Source organism: Balaenoptera musculus, chromosome 13 (genome assembly GCF_009873245.2).
Source record: "Balaenoptera musculus isolate JJ_BM4_2016_0621 chromosome 13, mBalMus1.pri.v3, whole genome shotgun sequence".
In the NCBI taxonomy this organism is placed as follows: Eukaryota; Metazoa; Chordata; class Mammalia; order Artiodactyla; family Balaenopteridae; genus Balaenoptera; species Balaenoptera musculus.
Window position 1 is genome coordinate 75,588,898 of NC_045797.1, and position 17,792 is coordinate 75,606,689.

The following is a 17,792-nucleotide window of genomic DNA, read 5'->3' on the forward strand; positions in this document are numbered from 1 at the left end:
CATATTAGTAGATAGATTTCTATAGCATTTAACTGTATGTTAAGTGTTTTTTATAAAAATGATACTTACATAACAATTTCAACCAAAACAGAAAGAAATACAAAAAAAGTAAAATAATCTTATAATTCAGAGACAATCATTGCTAACATTTGGGTGAACCTCCTTTTAGACATTTTTTCCAAGCCTATAAAATTGTATACAGTTTTATTTAAAATAATATCACACAATGTATGTTGCTCCGGAGTTTGATTTTTACCCTCTACAGTATATTGCAGTTATCTTTCCACGTTGATAAGTGTAGATCTATGTTGTCATTTTTAATACCTATATAATGTGCCATTGTATTTATGTACTATAATTTATAGAAGATTATTTACATGTAGTATCAGGATCTTCATTTCTGGATTAACAATATCTTCAAGTTTAGATAGGTTAACTCCAAAAGAGCATAGTTATGAGAATTATGTTATAAACCAAAGCATATGAAAGACTCAGTTGTTACAACGCTTTCAGATGGGCCATGACAGCACTGCCGGCACTGTCACCACTCACCCTGGGTCACATTGGTTGGGCCACTGTGAAATAGCCATCACCAGCACACGTCACACCCCATTACATCATCAATCTATAGTACAATGGCATCATCTTTAAAAGAAACCTTTTAGAGAAATTCTTTTATTTGAATGTTTCTGGAATTCTATAGTGATGACTTTTCGTTTTCTTTATTCATTATTTTTGTAAGAGCTCTTTAGAAATTATATATAGTAACCCTCTGTCATATCTGTTGATTTTCCCTGGCATTTATAAGGTACAATTACTTAACCTCTCTAAGCTTCAGTTTCTTTTTGTGAAAAGTGGGGATAATAGGATCTTCTTCATAGGGTTGTTTTGAGGATTAAGTGAGAAATTTATGGAAAGAAAATTTACTTACTATAGTGCCTGGATATTGTGAGCCCTCGAGAAGTGGTACCCATGATGATGATATTGACAGTGGCTTTTTACATAGTCCTATCAATCAGTCTTGATAGGGGTCATGCTCAGAAAGTCCTTTACTTCAGGGTTATTAAATATTGTATTTTATTTTAACTTCTTAGTTATTCCAAAACCATTTATTAAAAACTTATTCATCCCTCACAGATTTGAAGTTCTACCTTTATGAAACTAAATTCACACATTTTGTTAATCTCTTCCTAGGCTGTTATTTTCTAGACATGGATCTCTGTGTCTGTACTTTCTCTTATTTACCTTACTTTTATATTTTAATATCTGGAATTTCTGTTATCCTTCATTCCTCTTCTTTTATGAAAAACATTTTGGGTATTCACTTGCATTTTTCATCCAGATTAACTTTAGAATCTTTTTGAAGGTGGGAAGAGTTTCAGTGAAGTCCTAGTGGATTTTGAATTAGAATTGCATTAATTTAATGTATTAATATTGGGATCATTGTTATGTTTATAATATTGAGTTTTCTCATCCAGAAACATCAATTTTTAAAAACCTTTTGTATATCTGTGTTTCTCTCTAAAGTTCTGTAGTTTTCTTGTATGCTCTGTACATTTCTTTTGTAGTTTATTCCTGTTTTTGTCATTGTTAGCACTGAGGAATGTACCTTTTTTTCTAATTGATTATCAGCTATACATAGGAATCATTTTTATTTTTGTATGTTTATAACTTACCTTCATTGAATTTTAACTGATTAATATGTGATATAAGTTATGCACTGTTTAAAATAGTTGTATTTTATATAATTTATGCACAGTATCTAGACTTACTATATTACAAGATCAGTTGGACTTTTAACTTGAGATTATCTACTGGGTAAAGATATCCATATGCTTTAATATTGTTGTCTTTGGTGATAAAATGGTCTGAAACAATGTATACTCTGTAAATTATTGCCTGTGAACCTGTGAAATTAGAGGGTATTCTTTATTGTAACTCAATGAATTTCCTTTTTGTAAATTTCTTCCACTGAACTTTGTTGTAAACACTTGACCCCAACACTAGTTTATAGGAATCTAGTTGTAAAATGCATAATTATGTTGTTTTAAATTGTTTTGTGAAATTTCCAATATCATACTATAACAAGATATTTTTAAGATTGCAAGGTCTAGAGAATAAAAAGATACAATTTGGTTACCAATCTGATATTAATTGTGCAGTGCATTTTTAAGAAAGAGATTATATCTCCAGCATAGAAAAATTGAAAATAAGTAGCTGGTATGGTAATAATAATATAATATATATAATATATTACCATATAATAATATGGTAGCTGTCAAAATAAATTGTCTGAACTGACAACTTACAGTCTCATTTTCACTTTTTTTTCTCAAAGTTCTATTGTTTCAGTAAGACAAACAAAAGCAATAATCTGTTCAAAGAAACACAAAGAGAAAACATACGATTTCATACTTTGCTTTTTAACAAAAAGAAACATATCTTGAGAATCCACAGAAATTCTAACATATTTATATGCAACAAAAGATGGGTGTTTTGACACCAATTATTTTTGGTCTGTGTATATATTTCTAAGTGGCACAGCCATGTGCATCATTTGATGATGGTTATTTTTATAGGCCCTGAGCTGCTAGCTGGACTTACAGAATGCGGAGATCATGGAGCCTCCTTCCTCCTACTTGTTCTCTGGCCACCTACCATTGTTTTCTTTAAGTTTGCTAAAGTTCATGTAGGTTAAACTGAAACAGCTTAACATAGATTTTTTCCCATGCATGTTCAAGATATCATGATTGCTTTAAAAAATCCAAATTGTCTTCTGTTTCCTAGCTCTTCACCTGAGAGACTATGAAGACATTATCCCTGCCGTTGAGATCTACTCTCTGTTAGCACTCTGCGCGTGTGCCAGTAGGGCTTTTGGCACTTGTTCAAAAGCTTTTATTAAACTCGAATCTTTAGAGACCCTCAGTTCAGAACAGAAACAGCAATATGAAGATCTTGCTCTAGCAATCTTCACCAAACATACTCCAAAAGATAACAGAAAATCTGAATTGGACAGCCTTCTTGAAGGGTAGGCTAAATGTAACTAGTAGATGTCATTCTATAACACCTTACTAGAAGCTTGGATCTTTATATCTAAATAGTGTAATATAATAATTAAAGCACTAAATTTTGAAGTAATTTACCTTAACATAATACCCTATTTAATTTAGTCTTGTAAGTATATTAATACTTGATTTTCTCATTGTAAGAAAAGATTTTTATTTGAAACTTATCTTGAAATGCTTTTCATTCTTCAGTTTTTGTAGTGTAATGAAGTTTTAAGGAATTAGGAGTTTCAAAGTATAATTGTCCCCTCTTATTTTACAGAGGGGAAGGGAAGCTGCCGACATGTGTTGCCACAGGAAACCCAGTCACTGAATATCAATTCTGGACGTGCAACGTGTGCAAGCACTGTGTCCTGGCTCAGGAAATAAGTAACTATAACTTCTGTCCCTTATGCCATAGTGCAGTGGGATGAAGAAATGACAAACTGCCTATAATAGGAGTGTTTATATAACAATGTTGACTTTATGTAAATAAGCATCATTATTTCAGTTGTATTTTTATAAAAATTTTCTATATATAAAATACATAATATATACATATATAAAATTTTGTGTAAAAATACAACCATGAAATAATGATGCTGATTGTCATATAAATGTATGGCAATGGACCATATTGTCTGCCTGTCTGTCTTATTTATCTATCTATCTGTCTATTTATCTATCTTGTGGTTGGTTATATGATACTATGGAAATATTCCAAATAAGAAAATTTTTCTCACAGTGTCACGGTTACTAGCAGGGAGGGATGGGGGAAACATGGGAATGGGGCAAAGTTGAATTTAGGGAAATGACATAACCTGTATTAGACAGAGGTTAAACAGTTGAAATACCAAAATGAGTACTGTCTCTAGCTGTGTTTAATTAAATAAGCATTGAAAGTCTTCTCTATTTTATTTTCAGAAGTGAAGAGAAGGCATATTAAGACATTGTTTTTTACAATTTGAATTGTTTCTAATAGCTTAATTTTTATATAGCTTTTCCTTTTTAATCTACCCTTTTAGTTTCATCTAAGAGATGACATTTGGCACTTTACTCTTCATATTATTGTGCCGAACACTTAGCTCTATTTATAATGATACACATTTATACAAAAACATCTAGTTTGTAGCTGTAGTTTTACTTGAAACATTGTCACCAAGCTGGATCCTTTCTTTAAACAACTCTTGGGTTGTGGGGAGTGATTCTCAATATGCATCTGTTTTGACTTACTGTCATTAATTTAAAAAAGAAAAATTGTAATCAGCAATGGGTAATTTCTTACCTGTTTTATGTAGCTAATAATGTTCTCCATTTCTCACGATCTTACTTCCTCTCATTTTATGGTTTCAGGCCAGACTTAAGCACTATTCCGTCAAGATTATTTGGTGAAGTTTGGCTGATATTTAGCAGAGGCAACAAAGAGAAATATGCAAGGTTGTTATTGCAGCTTCAATACTTAGGTTAGTTAACTCTCTCAATGTGATATGTTTCTAGTCCTTTAGAGCCAAGTTAAGCCTGATGCAGATGGAGAATAGTGAGCTATGAGAAGAGGTTTAGAGCTTAAATGAGTTCATTATAGATAGCAAGCTCCTGTGCCTAAATAAAATGAGAAGACCAGAAATCTTCGAAGTCTCTGACTGTGTTCACGTGCCTTGTGGGAAGTTACCTTGATACAATGGTAGCCTCCAAATACACTACCAAGCAAGCCATTCCAGAGGTCATGGAACAGAAAGGGTTACAAGCTCAAATCACATGGTTTATTGAATCAACTTGAAATATACAGTGAAGAACAAGGAGAAAGTGATGGGGTAGATTAATACTATTAGTATAGGATGCCAGTCAGGTAGAGAGAGTACAGTTCCTGATTCCTGAGTTATATACTGTTCTTATGTCCTGACTCTTACTCTGCCTCATCACCTTCCCCTTGATAGTGTGGCTAGGAAGAGGACCAGAGCTGAGATTTGAGCCAGGGGACCTGATCGAATGGAGTGTGCCCAAGGCCAGTGAGGCACATTTGCTCAATAGAAAAGGCAGTTTTACCTGGTCATAGCTGTAGGTGCCAATGAGCCTGCTGAGCAGTTGTGGATTCAGTTGTATTTCCTGGGCAGAGGACAGACCAGAATAAGTGTCATCAGTGGGTAATTGAATTAAGACCTCCCACATATTGAGCACTTGATAAGTCTTATGCATACCTAGTGTGCCGTGAATATTTAGTGCCTTGGTTGCCTTTTGTATTTTTAGTGCCTTGTCAATATTAGGTATAGTCACACATATATGCTCTATTTACTTTGTCTAACATGTCTCATAAGTTTCTAACTTATCTAAGTTTAAGACAGTGAATTTCATCTATCTCATTTGTTTTTGTCTATAACAGAATGCAGTATTCCCCCAAATCAGAAAACAACATCCTAACTAAGATATCAGCCCTAGGGAATATATCTCCTGTTGAACTTAATTACATCTTCCCACAAGACTTTCTCTTTTCAGGAATGAAACTATTCTCTGCTTCATCAAAGAGAGAGAAGTTTTCAGGGATATAGGTTTAGGAATTCCTGCAGGACTGCATGTTCAGAGTTGTGATTCTTGGTCCATGGTCTAATGCCTGAATATCTCTTCCTTCCCTTTCTCATCCCAGAAATCGGCTGAGAACTCAAAAGTTAGATTGTCATTCTCTAGCCCTTACTGTTACTTGTTGATTACACTCCCATTTGCTTCAATTCCAAAATCAGCTGTTGACTCCTCAGACTTTTCCTAACATATCTTATGGGAACTCTCTTTTGGAGCCTTCTCATTTGCCACTAATTCCTTGCTACCTGAGTGCTAGAATTTTTCCTCCAACTAATTATTTCAGATAGAACCCAAGTTGTTGTCACTACTTCTTGTTCAGTTTAATCAAGAAACCAAAATCTCTAAAAACAACCTCTCATACCTTGTAGACCTAGATTATCACATATGTGTGTATGTATGTATATATACTTATACACATACATATACCCACATGCATATATATATATATATATATATATATATATATATATATATATATATATATATATATATATATATATGTACACACACAGACCTATCTTTCCAACTACTGTAAAAGCTTATGACTATTTGGGATTTATATCTGTGAATGTTTTAGGGATCTGCCATAATGTCTTGGGGACAGACCTTTGTCCTGCTTGAAAATTGGTTTTATTCAACATGAAGGAAATTTCAGGATAACAGCACCAACAAATTCTCCCCTGATTAAAGGGGCAGTGAGAAGCAAAATTGTCTATATATAACAAATACTTGGAGAGAATTTGGATAGACAGAATGAGGCAGTATATTGAAGACATTATAATAAAGGTTGTTCTCTTCTTGTAATAAACGTGAGCTGACTCCCTTTAAGTAATGCTTTTCTTTATCATAAAATTTGGCCTGAATTATGTTAAGTTTCAAAGTAGCATGGTAGGCCCAACTATTGAGATGATTGAACTGATTGATAAAGCTATACAAATAAGCAGTGTGCTAACAAGCAGCATAGCATTGTTGACCTGCTGTCATGCACAAATGCTAATTTTATTTTATATGTGTATTATATATATATATTACATACATGTTTTTGCTAACATACACTTTGAAATTATCTTTTTGTATTCTAAGAGCTGAGATCTTAGGTTTTATGTGACATTAGTGAAAAAACATAAAAATAATAAATGTTGAGGTAAAAATTGTATTTATCCTGTTTTCTTTATCTATAACTCATGCTAACATGGTATTTGTCTTGTTTTGATTTAAATATTTTGATGGGGGTTGGGTCGAAGGGTATTGGGCTCCAGAGTGGATAAGGGGAGATAGGGACAGGAGGTACAGTAGTTGTACAATATCACTTTTGCTACCTACAGGAAAACAACAACAGCTTATTAAAGATAGTAGGCAAATGTCTGATGACTGGTGGTTGCAGTGAATTACTCCTTAGAGATCATACAGAGTTCACATTTAGAAATGGGGGAAACATTGTTCCCAGATTTTTAATGGAAAATCAAGAGTACCTAATTTGATGATGTTATAGCTCCAAAATATTGCTACGGAGTTTCTAAAATGAAAATAGCAATATTATGTTGCCCCCTACTGCCTATTATCATTTTCTCAGTTCATTTTTTAAAAGAAATTAACACTTTTTAAAAAAAATAAATTTATTTATCTATTTATTTATTTATTTATTGGCTGCATTGGGCCTTCGTTGCTGCGTGCGGGCTTTTTCTAGTTGCGGCGAGCGGGGGCTGCTCTTCGTTGCGGTGCACGGGCTTCTCATTGCACTGGCTTCTCTTGTTGTGGAGCACGGGCTCTAGGCGTGCGGGCTTCAGTAGTTGTGGTACGTGGGCTCAGTAGTTGTGGCTCACAGGCTCTAGAGCACAGGCTCAGTAGTTGTGGCGCATGGGCTTAGTTGCTCCGCAGCATGTGGGATCTTCTCGGACCAGGGCTGGAACCCGTGTCGCCTGCATTGGCAGGCGGATTCTTAACCACTGTGCCACCAGGGAAGTCCCACTTACTGGTTTTTGAGTATAAAACTAACATATGTTCATGTGAGAAAATTTCAAAAGTACATAAAGAGTATAGATGAGAAAGTAAAAATAGTCTTAATAACCTTTTTTAAAATAAAAGGCATTAATTTATATTTTAGTTGAATTTAGGAGAAGAAAAAAATGAGGTGAAATGGGAATTCCCTGGTGGTCCAGTGGTTAGGACTCCACGCTTTCACTGCCAAGGGTGAAGTTTCGATCCCTGGTAGGGTAACTAAAATCCCGCATGCCCTGCTGTGTGGCCAGAAAAAAAAAAAAAAAAAAGAGGTGAAACTGAAGAAATTGCTGTTCTGTAAGTTTGCTTCATAATAAGAGCTCTTTGTTTTTAAGAGATTTCTCAAAAATTAAAAGAAAAAGTAGACATTAGAGTTTCTATTTTATTTACTCATTTCTTACTTGGCACAGTTTAAATTTCTAGTTAGTAAAACAGAGAGGAATTTAGAGAAAAATGAGAAACCTCTACACACCCACTATAATAGCTAGAATTGAAACTGACAAATGTTGGTGAAGATACGGAGTAATTGAAACCCTCATACATTGCTGGGGGAAATGCAGAGTAGTACACCCACTCTGGAAAAGTTGAGTTTTAGAAGTTCTCTATATATTCTGGAAATATATATGTATAGTGTATGTGTGTGTATACACGTATTTTTAAAATTTATTTATTTATTATTTATTTTTACTATCCCAGTCAATGACAGGGAAACCTTAGTGAAGCCCCCTAGCCATGGGGCTCAGACAGAGGGCTGCCCTGCAGAGGAAGGAGGAACTCGTGGAGGAGTCTTATTTGACTTTCTCCTCAGGGCACAGGCTGTTGTTGTGGCCACACTTCTTGAGGCAGATGACAGTGTGGGGTTAAAGGCGAGCATGACGCTTTCAGCAGATCATCTTATAGTTGTACTGCTGGCTGAGCTGGCTGAGGGAAGTCTTGATGATGCCACCCTGCAGGCAAAGCACCGAGTGCAGGTGGACTGCGTGGAAGACGGGCAAGAGAGTCGGAGAGGGACAGCAACTGAGCCTGGGCCCAGCACCTCAGTCACGGGGCAGGGCCCTCCGTGTCCTGTAGACCAGAGCTTCCCAAGTGTGATGGAGATGCCATGTCAGATCCCTTGGTTCTGCGAGTAGATGGACACACCAGCCCAAACCTGCTCCACAGAACCTCCATCTTTGCATTTCCCACCCTCATCAGATACATGATTTGCAGATATTTTCTCTTACTCTCTGGGTTATTTACTTTGTTGATAGTCTTTTAATGCACAGAAGTTTTTACTTTTCATAAAGTCCAGTTTATTTTTTTTTTTTTGTCGCCTGTCTCTTTGGTGTCATAGCCAAGAAATCATTGCCAAATCCAACGTCATGAAGCTTTTGCTTTATGTTTTCTTCTAAGAATTTTTAATCTTTAACTCTTATGTTTAGGTCTTTAATCCATTTTGAGTGAATTTTCTAATATGGTATTTAGGTCCCACTTCGTTCTTTTGCATGTGGATATCCAGTTTTCCCACCACCATTTATGGAAAAGACTGTCTTTATGCCAATACCACACTGTTTTGATTACTGTGCTTTAGTAAGTTTTGAAATCAGGATGTGTAAGTCCTCCAAATTTGTTCTTTTTCAAGATTGTTTTGGCTATTTGGAATCCCTTGAAATTTCTTATGATTTTTAGGATGGAGTTTTATATTTATGTAAAAACATCATTGGGATTTTGATAGGGATTCCATTGAATCTGTAGATTGCTTTAGTACGAACATGGTTTGTCTATTTATGGCTTTAATTTCTTTCATCAATGTTTTGTAGGTTTCATCTAACCAAGTCTTTCATCTCCTTGGTTAATTTCTAAGTATTTTATTCTTTTTAATGCTATGTTAAATGGAATTGTTCTCTCAGGACTGTTCATTTTACGTAATTTTTACTTGGATTAAACATATTGTACTTAATACATTACTACATGGGCTTCCCTTTGGCATAAAGGGCCAGGGAATGTAAACTGACGTCCTCGACCACAGGCTATTAACACAAAATACTATTCTACTAACCCTTACACTATTCTAGAGGTTCAAAAAGGTTGAGAAGTTTGCAGTCTAGAGCCTTGGAGTTAATCAATGGTAGTGTTTGAAACTGGACTCACGTCCATGGGACAACTAATCTCATGGGATTTCGACATAAAATGTCTCAGTGTAACCACAGCCTACTTAGAACAACCTCTAGCAGGTGGACGCAGGAATTGGAAAAGTGCTACAATAAATCCGTGGGTCATTTAGCCATTCATAAAACAAACCTATATCTTTTCCGCTTCCGGCACCGCCCCCCTGCCCCCACCATTCACTGTTAACAAAGGGCAAACTCCTTGCAACATGTAACCACGGATTTAGAAACCAGTTTGGGACTATCGATCTACTGCTTTTCTGGAGACGAGGCAGGCGAGACCAGCAGTAACAAGAGAACTGCACTTCACAGCGGTCTGTCTGCCTAGGCTTTCCTGAAGCACCTGCGCTGTCCACCAGCAGCGTCATTAATCCCGCGAGACGACGGGTCCTCGGAAGGCACAAAATTCCCCCTTTGCTAGAGCCCAGGTTTTTGCCGTCAAGTTAAATTCCGGGGTGCGGAAGTAGCTTTGTCGTGCCGCCTCTAATCGCTCAGAAATCAACCCCAATTCTACACGGAAAGCTAGGCCTCCGACCGCTATGGAAGGGCAGCAAGGGCAAGAAAACCTCGCGACCCTAGCGCTTGCCCAAGCTCATTTCCAGAAAGGCGAGTACGCGGAGGCCGAAGCGCTGTACTCCGCTTACGTTCGCCAGTACGCCTGTGCGGCCTCCGAGGGAGAAGCGCCCGGGAGGTAAGTATCGCGAGAAGTGGGCACAGCGGGACCTCTGCAAGGTGGGCGGTAGGGCCCGTCTAATCTGGTTTCTCGGCCACCCGAGCTCACCCGCGCAGCGGGCAGACGTTTGTCTTTCCAGAAAGGCAGTGAGGGAGCATCCTAGAACGCAGTCCTCTGCGCGTTCCTCTGGGACACCCATGAGGGTGTCCGGACACCGGGGCGCCGGCTGCCTTTCACCTCGAGTGTGCCCGTTCCGTGTTACTCTGATCCAGAGTCTTAGAGCGAGACCTGGTGAGGGCGAGGTGCCGTGGGGGCCACGCTAGCACACAGTACCGCAGCTCCACGACATCGCAGCAGGTGTTTTGTTTTTCACTTGTGAAAAGAAATTTAAATATATGTAAATGGTGTAATGAACCTCCAGGTAACCATCACAGGGCTTAAGCATTATCAGTTCATCCAGGGCATCATATTATTCATCCATGGATGTTTCAGAGTGCATTTCTAGATATTAAGCATTTGAAAAGGCGTAACCACAATATCATTAGCACATAATTCCTAATGTCAAGTTTTGGAATTTTCCTGGTTGATCAATAAAGGTTGTTTTGTTTTGTTTGCTTGTTTGGTTGGTTTTTAGCAGTTGGTTAAAGTCGGGATGCACGTCAAGTCTTTTAGCCTTTAAGGATCCCCTTCATTTTTTTGCCTTGCAGTTTATTTGGTGAGGAAACCGGGTCATGTGTCCTGAGAGTTTCCCGTATTTTGGATTTGCTGAATTCATCCCCCTTATGTCATTTAATATGGTCCTCTGTCTCCTACATTTCTTGTGAGTTGGTAGTTAAATCTTGAGGTTTGATCCAATTCAGATCCAGAATTATGGTGAGAACACTATTGTAGGTGGTGTTGTGTCCTTCTGTCAGAGAACATGTAGTGTCTTTCTTTTTGTCATGTTAGCAACCTTGATACCGACTAGGGTTCTTGGCCTTCCCCAATCAATAGAAACTGATGAGACTAGACAAGAAATTCAGGCAAGGCTTTCTTGGGGCCCCTGCTGCAGCAGGAGGGAGTAAACACAAGTAACAGATTCCCTTGCTCCCCGAGGAGGGGCGAGCTGGTTCCTTATATGGGGTGAGGGGAGGGGGTGTGTCCAGGGGTCCGGCTGGCCGGAGGGGCGGCTTAGGTGTTTTGCCCACCCCTTTGGTGGTGTTGAGTGCAGGGGGCATGCGCGGTACCCTGCTTTTGCTCCCGACGCCCTGTTTTTGCTCCCGGCTCTTCAGAAATGGCAGTTGGGGTTTGTTTTTGGTTTTGTTTTTGGTCTTGTTGTATCTTGTCCATAATTTGCGCCAACTTTTTAGTCCCGTATAGTTTCTTTGTATTTTGCTGCTCAAGGAGATGTTTGTCCAGGTGCAAGCACTGCAGCAAAGGGTCCCAGGTCCCAGCCTGTCTCAACCTCACCTGCTAATACCTACTCTCTCAAAGCATCTTGGATTTATGCTTGAGTGTGTAGCATTTGTTGTACTCCAGGTTTTGCCTTTGTTGTTCTTGTTGATTGTGTTGAGTGGTCCAGGATGAGAAAAGAAAGGACAGCGGAATGAGCAGGGTTTTTTGACAGTTTTGAGTTGTCTGCACTATCACCCTCCTCTCCCCTCAAGGATTTGATTTTTCTTGACAGGATGCCAGCTTGTCTTATTTGTATGAGGCTTATGATTCTTCTCCTGTTTGTTAAACTCACATGGAATTAAATCAGAAACATTTAGTGGCTTTCTTATGTCAGTAATACACCAGAATAATAGTTAATAGAAGTTTTGGGACAAGCAATAAGATGGTACCCCCCCCCAAAGTTAGTAAACATAGAAAATGTAGTTTTCTATTCTTGTTTCAAGCTCTAAGCATAGACTTATCTAGTAGGTTAAATTTTTTTTTATTTTTTAATTTTTCATTGAAGTATAGTTGCTGTATAATATTATATGTTACAGGTATACAATATAGTGATTCACAATTTTCAAAGGTTATACTCCATTTATAGCTATTATAAAATATTGGTTATATACCCCGTGTTGTACAATATATCCTTGTAGCTTATTTTATACCTAATATTTTGTACCTCTTAATCTCCCACCCCTGTATTGCCCCTCCCCCCTTCCCCACTGGTAACCACTAGTTTGTTCTCTATATCTGTGAGTCTGCTTCTTGTTTGTTATATTCACTAGTTTGTTATATTTTTTAGACTTATCTAGTAGGTTTCAAAAAGGATTCATCAGCAACAGGCATATTGATGCCTCTAGTCTTGTTACTCCTCCTCCTTTTTTCATCTCAGCCTGAGAGCACAAATTTGTTGTGTGGCAAATGTAATTTCTGCCCCTTACCAGCATAGGAAAGAAAATCTGTGGAGGTTTAGCAGAAGGTTGCCCAGCATGCCTGCATGAACCTTCTAATTTCCTTATAGTTCTGAAATCCTTCTAGAAACTCATGGTTAAACTGAATTCTGTCATTTCAACTTTCTTCCTTACATACATCTTTTAGGATTCGTTTATTTTTAAAACAATGGGTCAGGGAATCATTTTGAAACAGTATTCACAGTCTTTGTATGCCTGCCACTCTGAATGGTTTATAACGTTTTCTTTTAATATCCAAAAGTGCAGCCTTAGCCATAAACCTAATTTCCAAATATTTTTTTTTCTTTGCTAAAGTTAGCAAGTGCAAGGAAAAAAAAAATCTACTTTTGGATTAGGTGACTTGGTTATATTCCATCCAAGTAAACACTATCATTAAAAAATTCTCAATATTAAAAAAATTCAGCTTTAATTAGCCCATGTCTTTAAAATATGAAATGATTTCCAAATGGAGAATAGGCTTTTAGAATTTGTTGTAATGAGATCTAATTCTAAATCAAACATTTGATGATCCTCTGATAATAAGACATTTGTAACAAAGTTTTGAAGCTTAGAAATTTAACGACTAAAGCCTTACCGAGTCCTGAGGCTGCATTTTTCTTAATACTCTTTACTGGGCAGCAGTTCAGCTATATCATAACAGAGAGAGATAAACGGAGTGTCCCTTCTTGTTCACTAGGATTTAACGGTGGTGCTAGTGGCATCTAGAAGTGTCCATGTACCTAGTCTCTCTCAGTCCTAGCTCACAGAAACAGACATTTTCTAAAGTTGCAGTGATTCCTTTCCATTGTTAGGAAACTTAAACTTGAAGGAGACCCCTAGGCTGTGAGTACCCCTCCTGACAGCAGTAATTACAGTCCCTGTCTGAGATCTCAAGGATCAAGATGTTAAGAGAAGTAACTTTTAATAACACTGACTGCAGTCACAAATATTTTCTGAGAACTAGACTTTGAACTGTGGAGTATAACAAAGAATGACAGCTGAGTTTAGCCTGCATCTTCCCTGTTTGGTTCAAATTTGAGAATCCTCTTTGAAAAAAAGAAAGGAAAACAGAATCGTCTCTGACATGGAGCAGAGCCCACTGATATTCTCTGTGTAGATGATTTGTCCAGCAGAGGCTGGTGTGTGTGTGTGTGTGTGTGTGTGTGTGTGTGTGTGTCCTGTTGAGCTGGTGGCTTGTCAGAGCTGCCTGGATGTCTAACCACTCATAGGAGTCCGCTCACTCAAAGCTGAGAGAGTGGCATGGACGTGTATACACTACCAAACGTAAAATAGATAGCTAGTGCGAAGCAGCCGCATAGCACAGGGAGATCAGCTCGGTGCTTTGTGACCCCCTAGAGGGGTGGGATAGGGAGGGTGGGAGGGAGATGCAAGAGATATGGGGACATATGTATATGTATAACTGATTCACTTTGTTATAAAGCAGAAACTAACTATAACTGATTCACTTTGTGATAAAGCAGAAACTAACACACCATTGTAAAGCAATTATACTCCAATAAAGATGTTAAAAAAAAAAAAAAAGCTCCTTGGACCACCTCTGGAGCCCTCAGATGCAGTGCCGTTTCTGCACACAGGACCCCCAGTGTGGACCAGAGCCGTGATGTCCCACTAGCAGGAAGCCAGTCTGGCCTTGGGAAGGATGCCTGCTGAGGCTGGAGGGAGGGCGATTCTGTCCCCAGAGAGCACTCCCTAGGGATCAGCATGTTGATTTTTCACTTAGAGTTAACCTCTGTTTCTTTACTGGTGGAAAATGATTTAAAATCTCAATGTTTTGAGATCATTTAAAAATTTGAGGATAAAACTGATTCACTTTATGACACGTCTGTAGCACACTTGAAGTTTGGGCTGGCTTTCCCTCCTTGCTTCATTCAATTCTGAGCTGTCTACTTTGCCGCACTGGCATGTGCTTTAGAAAATAAACATTTTCATATTATATTCAAAAAACAAGTTGACAATGAACAGGGGCTTTGAACACACAGTAAAATGAATGCGCTTTTCAGATTGACGTTGTAGTGCTATATAACCTTGCAAATGTAGAAAACAGGATTAAACAAAAATTGACTCCACCGCTTTATTTCCTTGCACTTTGTTTCTTCCGCTTGGTTTTTCAGTGTAGATACTGCATGTTATAGGCTATGAGTTTGACAACACCCAAAAGAGAATGAAAGGGGAAGCAAGAGGAATTTGGCAACACTGTGTTTTTAATGTGAACTTTTTGTTTAAAGCAAATGCAGCCCTGAGGATTTGGCTACTGCATATAACAACAGGGGGCAAATCAAGTACTTCAGGGTGGATTTTTATGAAGCCATGGATGACTACACATCTGCCATAGAAGTCCAACCCAATTTTGAAGTTCCGTATTACAACAGAGGGTTGATATTATATAGGCTGGGTAAGAATTTTTTCCCCCCTTTTGTCCTTGACTGTATGCTGTGAATTCAGAGCTCTCAAATGTTGTAAAACTAATGTAGTAATCATCCAGTGTGAAAGTGATGTGAAATTTAGGTTTAGAGCCTGGAGCAAAGGAAGCCTACCTGAATTTATTTTAGGCTTTCGGTAGGTGTTACAGACCACAGCGGGGCACCGGGGTGGGAATTGGACCTGGGCGCCGGGGTGAGCGTGCTCCCGTTACTTTGTGCCTCTGCATCCCCAGCTGCGAAATGAGGGTAATGCTGCTGATACCCTGTGAAACTTTTCTGAGTTAAAATCTCTGCAGGCATACAAGACAATATAAAGTGAAGGGGTCTTAGGTTCTTGGACTAAAGGGACTGTTAGGATCGTTCCTCATTCAAGTGTTAAAAAGAATATTAATTTCCTGTTTCTTAATTTTACTGTAATTATATAAAATAGGTGACATGGTTTTGTTGAAATTTTGGGATGATTTAGGCTATGTACCTGTTAAATCCCAGTACGTAAACCCGTAACTAATTTTAAGTGTATTAGTCTGTAAGGGTACACAAAGTTACTGTGATACACACATCCCTACATCATTATCAAGAGGAAAATATTCCTTTAGTAGGAGTGGTTGAAAGCTTGTAAATATAAAAGCAAAAGTGTATGTATCCAAACTTTGCTATGAATAATATATAGAAATACTCAGTGTTTTTTCTTTTCCATTTTTTTGGGTTCTGGTACAGGATACTTTGATGATGCTTTGGAAGATTTCAAGAAAGTATTAGACTTAAATCCTGGATTTCAAGATGCTATTTTGAGCTTAAAACAGACTGTTCTAGACAAAAAAGAAAAGCAAAGAAGAAATTATTGAAAATTTTAACTTAATTGAAATATTAACTCATGATCCACCTGGCATCTCATTGTCTCTAATTTAAAGCTGGTGTTAAGCTATTCTGATTTATATTTAAGATAAAGAGATTCATGCATCAGCACTGAAAGTTAAATGATGTACTTAAGGTAGTTAATTTCAGATTGAGTAACTATGTTGAGTAGGTATGCTTTTATGAAGTGTAAATAAGTAAAAAGAATGTATAATTGTATATTATTACAGTAAAATATTTAAAGAAATGTGTGGTATTTTCTTCAGTAAAACTATTTTGCTATTTTTTATTCCCAACTTTTTATGAAAAAAATCTTACCTCTGCAGAAAATTGGAAGTATAGTACAATAAACACTTATAAACTTTCCACTGAGATTCACCAGTTGTTAACATTGTGTCACATTTGCTTTTTCTCTGTATTTAAATATATAACTTTTTGCTGAGCCACTTGAAAATAAGTTGCGCAGATATCACAATACTTTACTCCTAAATATTTCAGCCTGCATTTTCTAAGAATAGAGACAGCCTTCTTTATAGCCACAATACCATTATAATACCTAATAAAACTAATAATTCTATAATATCATTCATACCCAGCCCATATTCGAATTCCCCAATTGTTTCCAAAATGTCTTGTGTAGATTTTTATTTCTGAATCTGGAGTCAATCAAGTTACATTGCATTTTGTTGTTAAGTCTCTTTGTGTTCTTTTAATCTACAATAGTCCCCTGCCCATTTTCTCCCCATGGCATTCACTTTGAGAGCAAAGCTATTTTATATAGCTAGGCTAGAGAGACATAACATTTGGGCTTAAAAATAAACACACGTCTTGCATGAGAGCAATTTGAAAGAATTCAGCTTACACTTGATTTTCTCTAGTAATCATTGATAAGGTAGTTAAGATTTAAATATCGAGCATCGTTTTTTGTCTCTGGATAATGACACTAATAATTGCCATCATCAACATTTACGGAATACGGAATACTCACTATAAGGCAAGAACTGTTCATACTCTATATAATAAATTGCGAATGGAATGGGGGTGGTTAGAGAGGTGAGAAACTGACTAAAAGCACTTAGTAAATAGAAGGCTTTAAAAAAATCTATTTTATTTGGGTGCTGCAATGCATGGTTAGGCTATGATGAAGCTTTCAAGAGCTGGGAAGGATTTGAAGGGAAAACGAGCCAGAGTCACCATGTCTCACCTACATTTTTGTGTGTGTGTTTTTATTGTTGAGGTTTGGCTTTCAAAGATTCAGAGCCTGTATCTGGGGATTTCCCAAACTAGTTTATTATTGCTGTGGAAAAAGCTGTTCTGGGGTGGAAATTGCCCTAATCAGGAGAAAAGAGTATGTTTGCCCAGTGTCTCCAGAGGAGGGCTCAGCGTAACTACTGTGACCTTCTCGGATGCAATCACCATCATCACCCTTAAAAGGGTGTTTTGTTTTGTCTTGTTTGAGTTTAAGTGATCTCATAAAGCAGAGGACGTAATTGCCTCGTTTGTAGTTCGTAAATAATATCTGGCAAAATACATGAAGAATTTGGGCTGCAGGTGAATGAATATTAAAAGGAAATGAAGTTTGAAAGGAAACTAAAATCTCTATTTCTGGAATGATTCACATTTTCCAATATGACTTATCTTTCTATTTGCTGGAAATGTCTTTAAAAGAATTTATAAAGTTGCATTAAAATGTA

The 17,792-nt window shown here is 37.4% G+C and overlaps 2 protein-coding genes across 4 annotated transcripts in view; both read left to right on the plus strand.

The window, feature by feature from the left end:
• The window catches only part of WDR35 (WD repeat domain 35), a 62,657-nt gene extending 56,609 nt beyond the window's left edge, over positions 1–6,048 (plus strand). For 2 of the 3 annotated variants that reach the window (XM_036873776.1, XM_036873777.1), the window contains 2 exons: positions 2,788–3,028; positions 3,328–6,048. In XM_036873776.1, the coding sequence (XP_036729671.1) occupies positions 2,788–3,028; positions 3,328–3,478 (392 nt within the window). In that variant the 3' untranslated portion in view covers positions 3,479–6,048. Of the gene's footprint in view, positions 1–513; positions 2,169–2,787; positions 3,029–3,327 lie in introns of those variants that run through there. The other variant, XM_036873779.1, reaches the window with a different exon arrangement.
• A 3,968-nt stretch (positions 6,049–10,016) lies between these two features.
• Positions 10,017–17,454, plus strand: TTC32 (tetratricopeptide repeat domain 32). The gene is made up of 3 exons (XM_036872356.1): positions 10,017–10,451; positions 15,049–15,215; positions 15,961–17,454. Exons 1-3 carry the CDS (start codon positions 10,300–10,302, stop codon positions 16,086–16,088), a joined length of 447 nt encoding a protein of 148 aa, XP_036728251.1. The 5' UTR covers positions 10,017–10,299; the 3' UTR covers positions 16,089–17,454.
• Positions 17,455–17,792: the final 338 nt, after the last annotated feature.

Excerpts from the sequence above, each read along its gene's own strand:
- TTC32 (XM_036872356.1), top strand. The coding sequence starts at position 10,300 with ATGGAAGGGCAGCAAGGGCAAGAAAACCTCGCGACCCTAGCGCTTGCC. Across the intron at positions 10,452-15,048 it reads GAGGGAGAAGCGCCCGGGAG|CAAATGCAGCCCTGAGGATT; the intron begins GTAAGTATCGCG and ends TTTTGTTTAAAG. Across the intron at positions 15,216-15,960 it reads GTTGATATTATATAGGCTGG|GATACTTTGATGATGCTTTG; the intron begins GTAAGAATTTTT and ends GTTCTGGTACAG.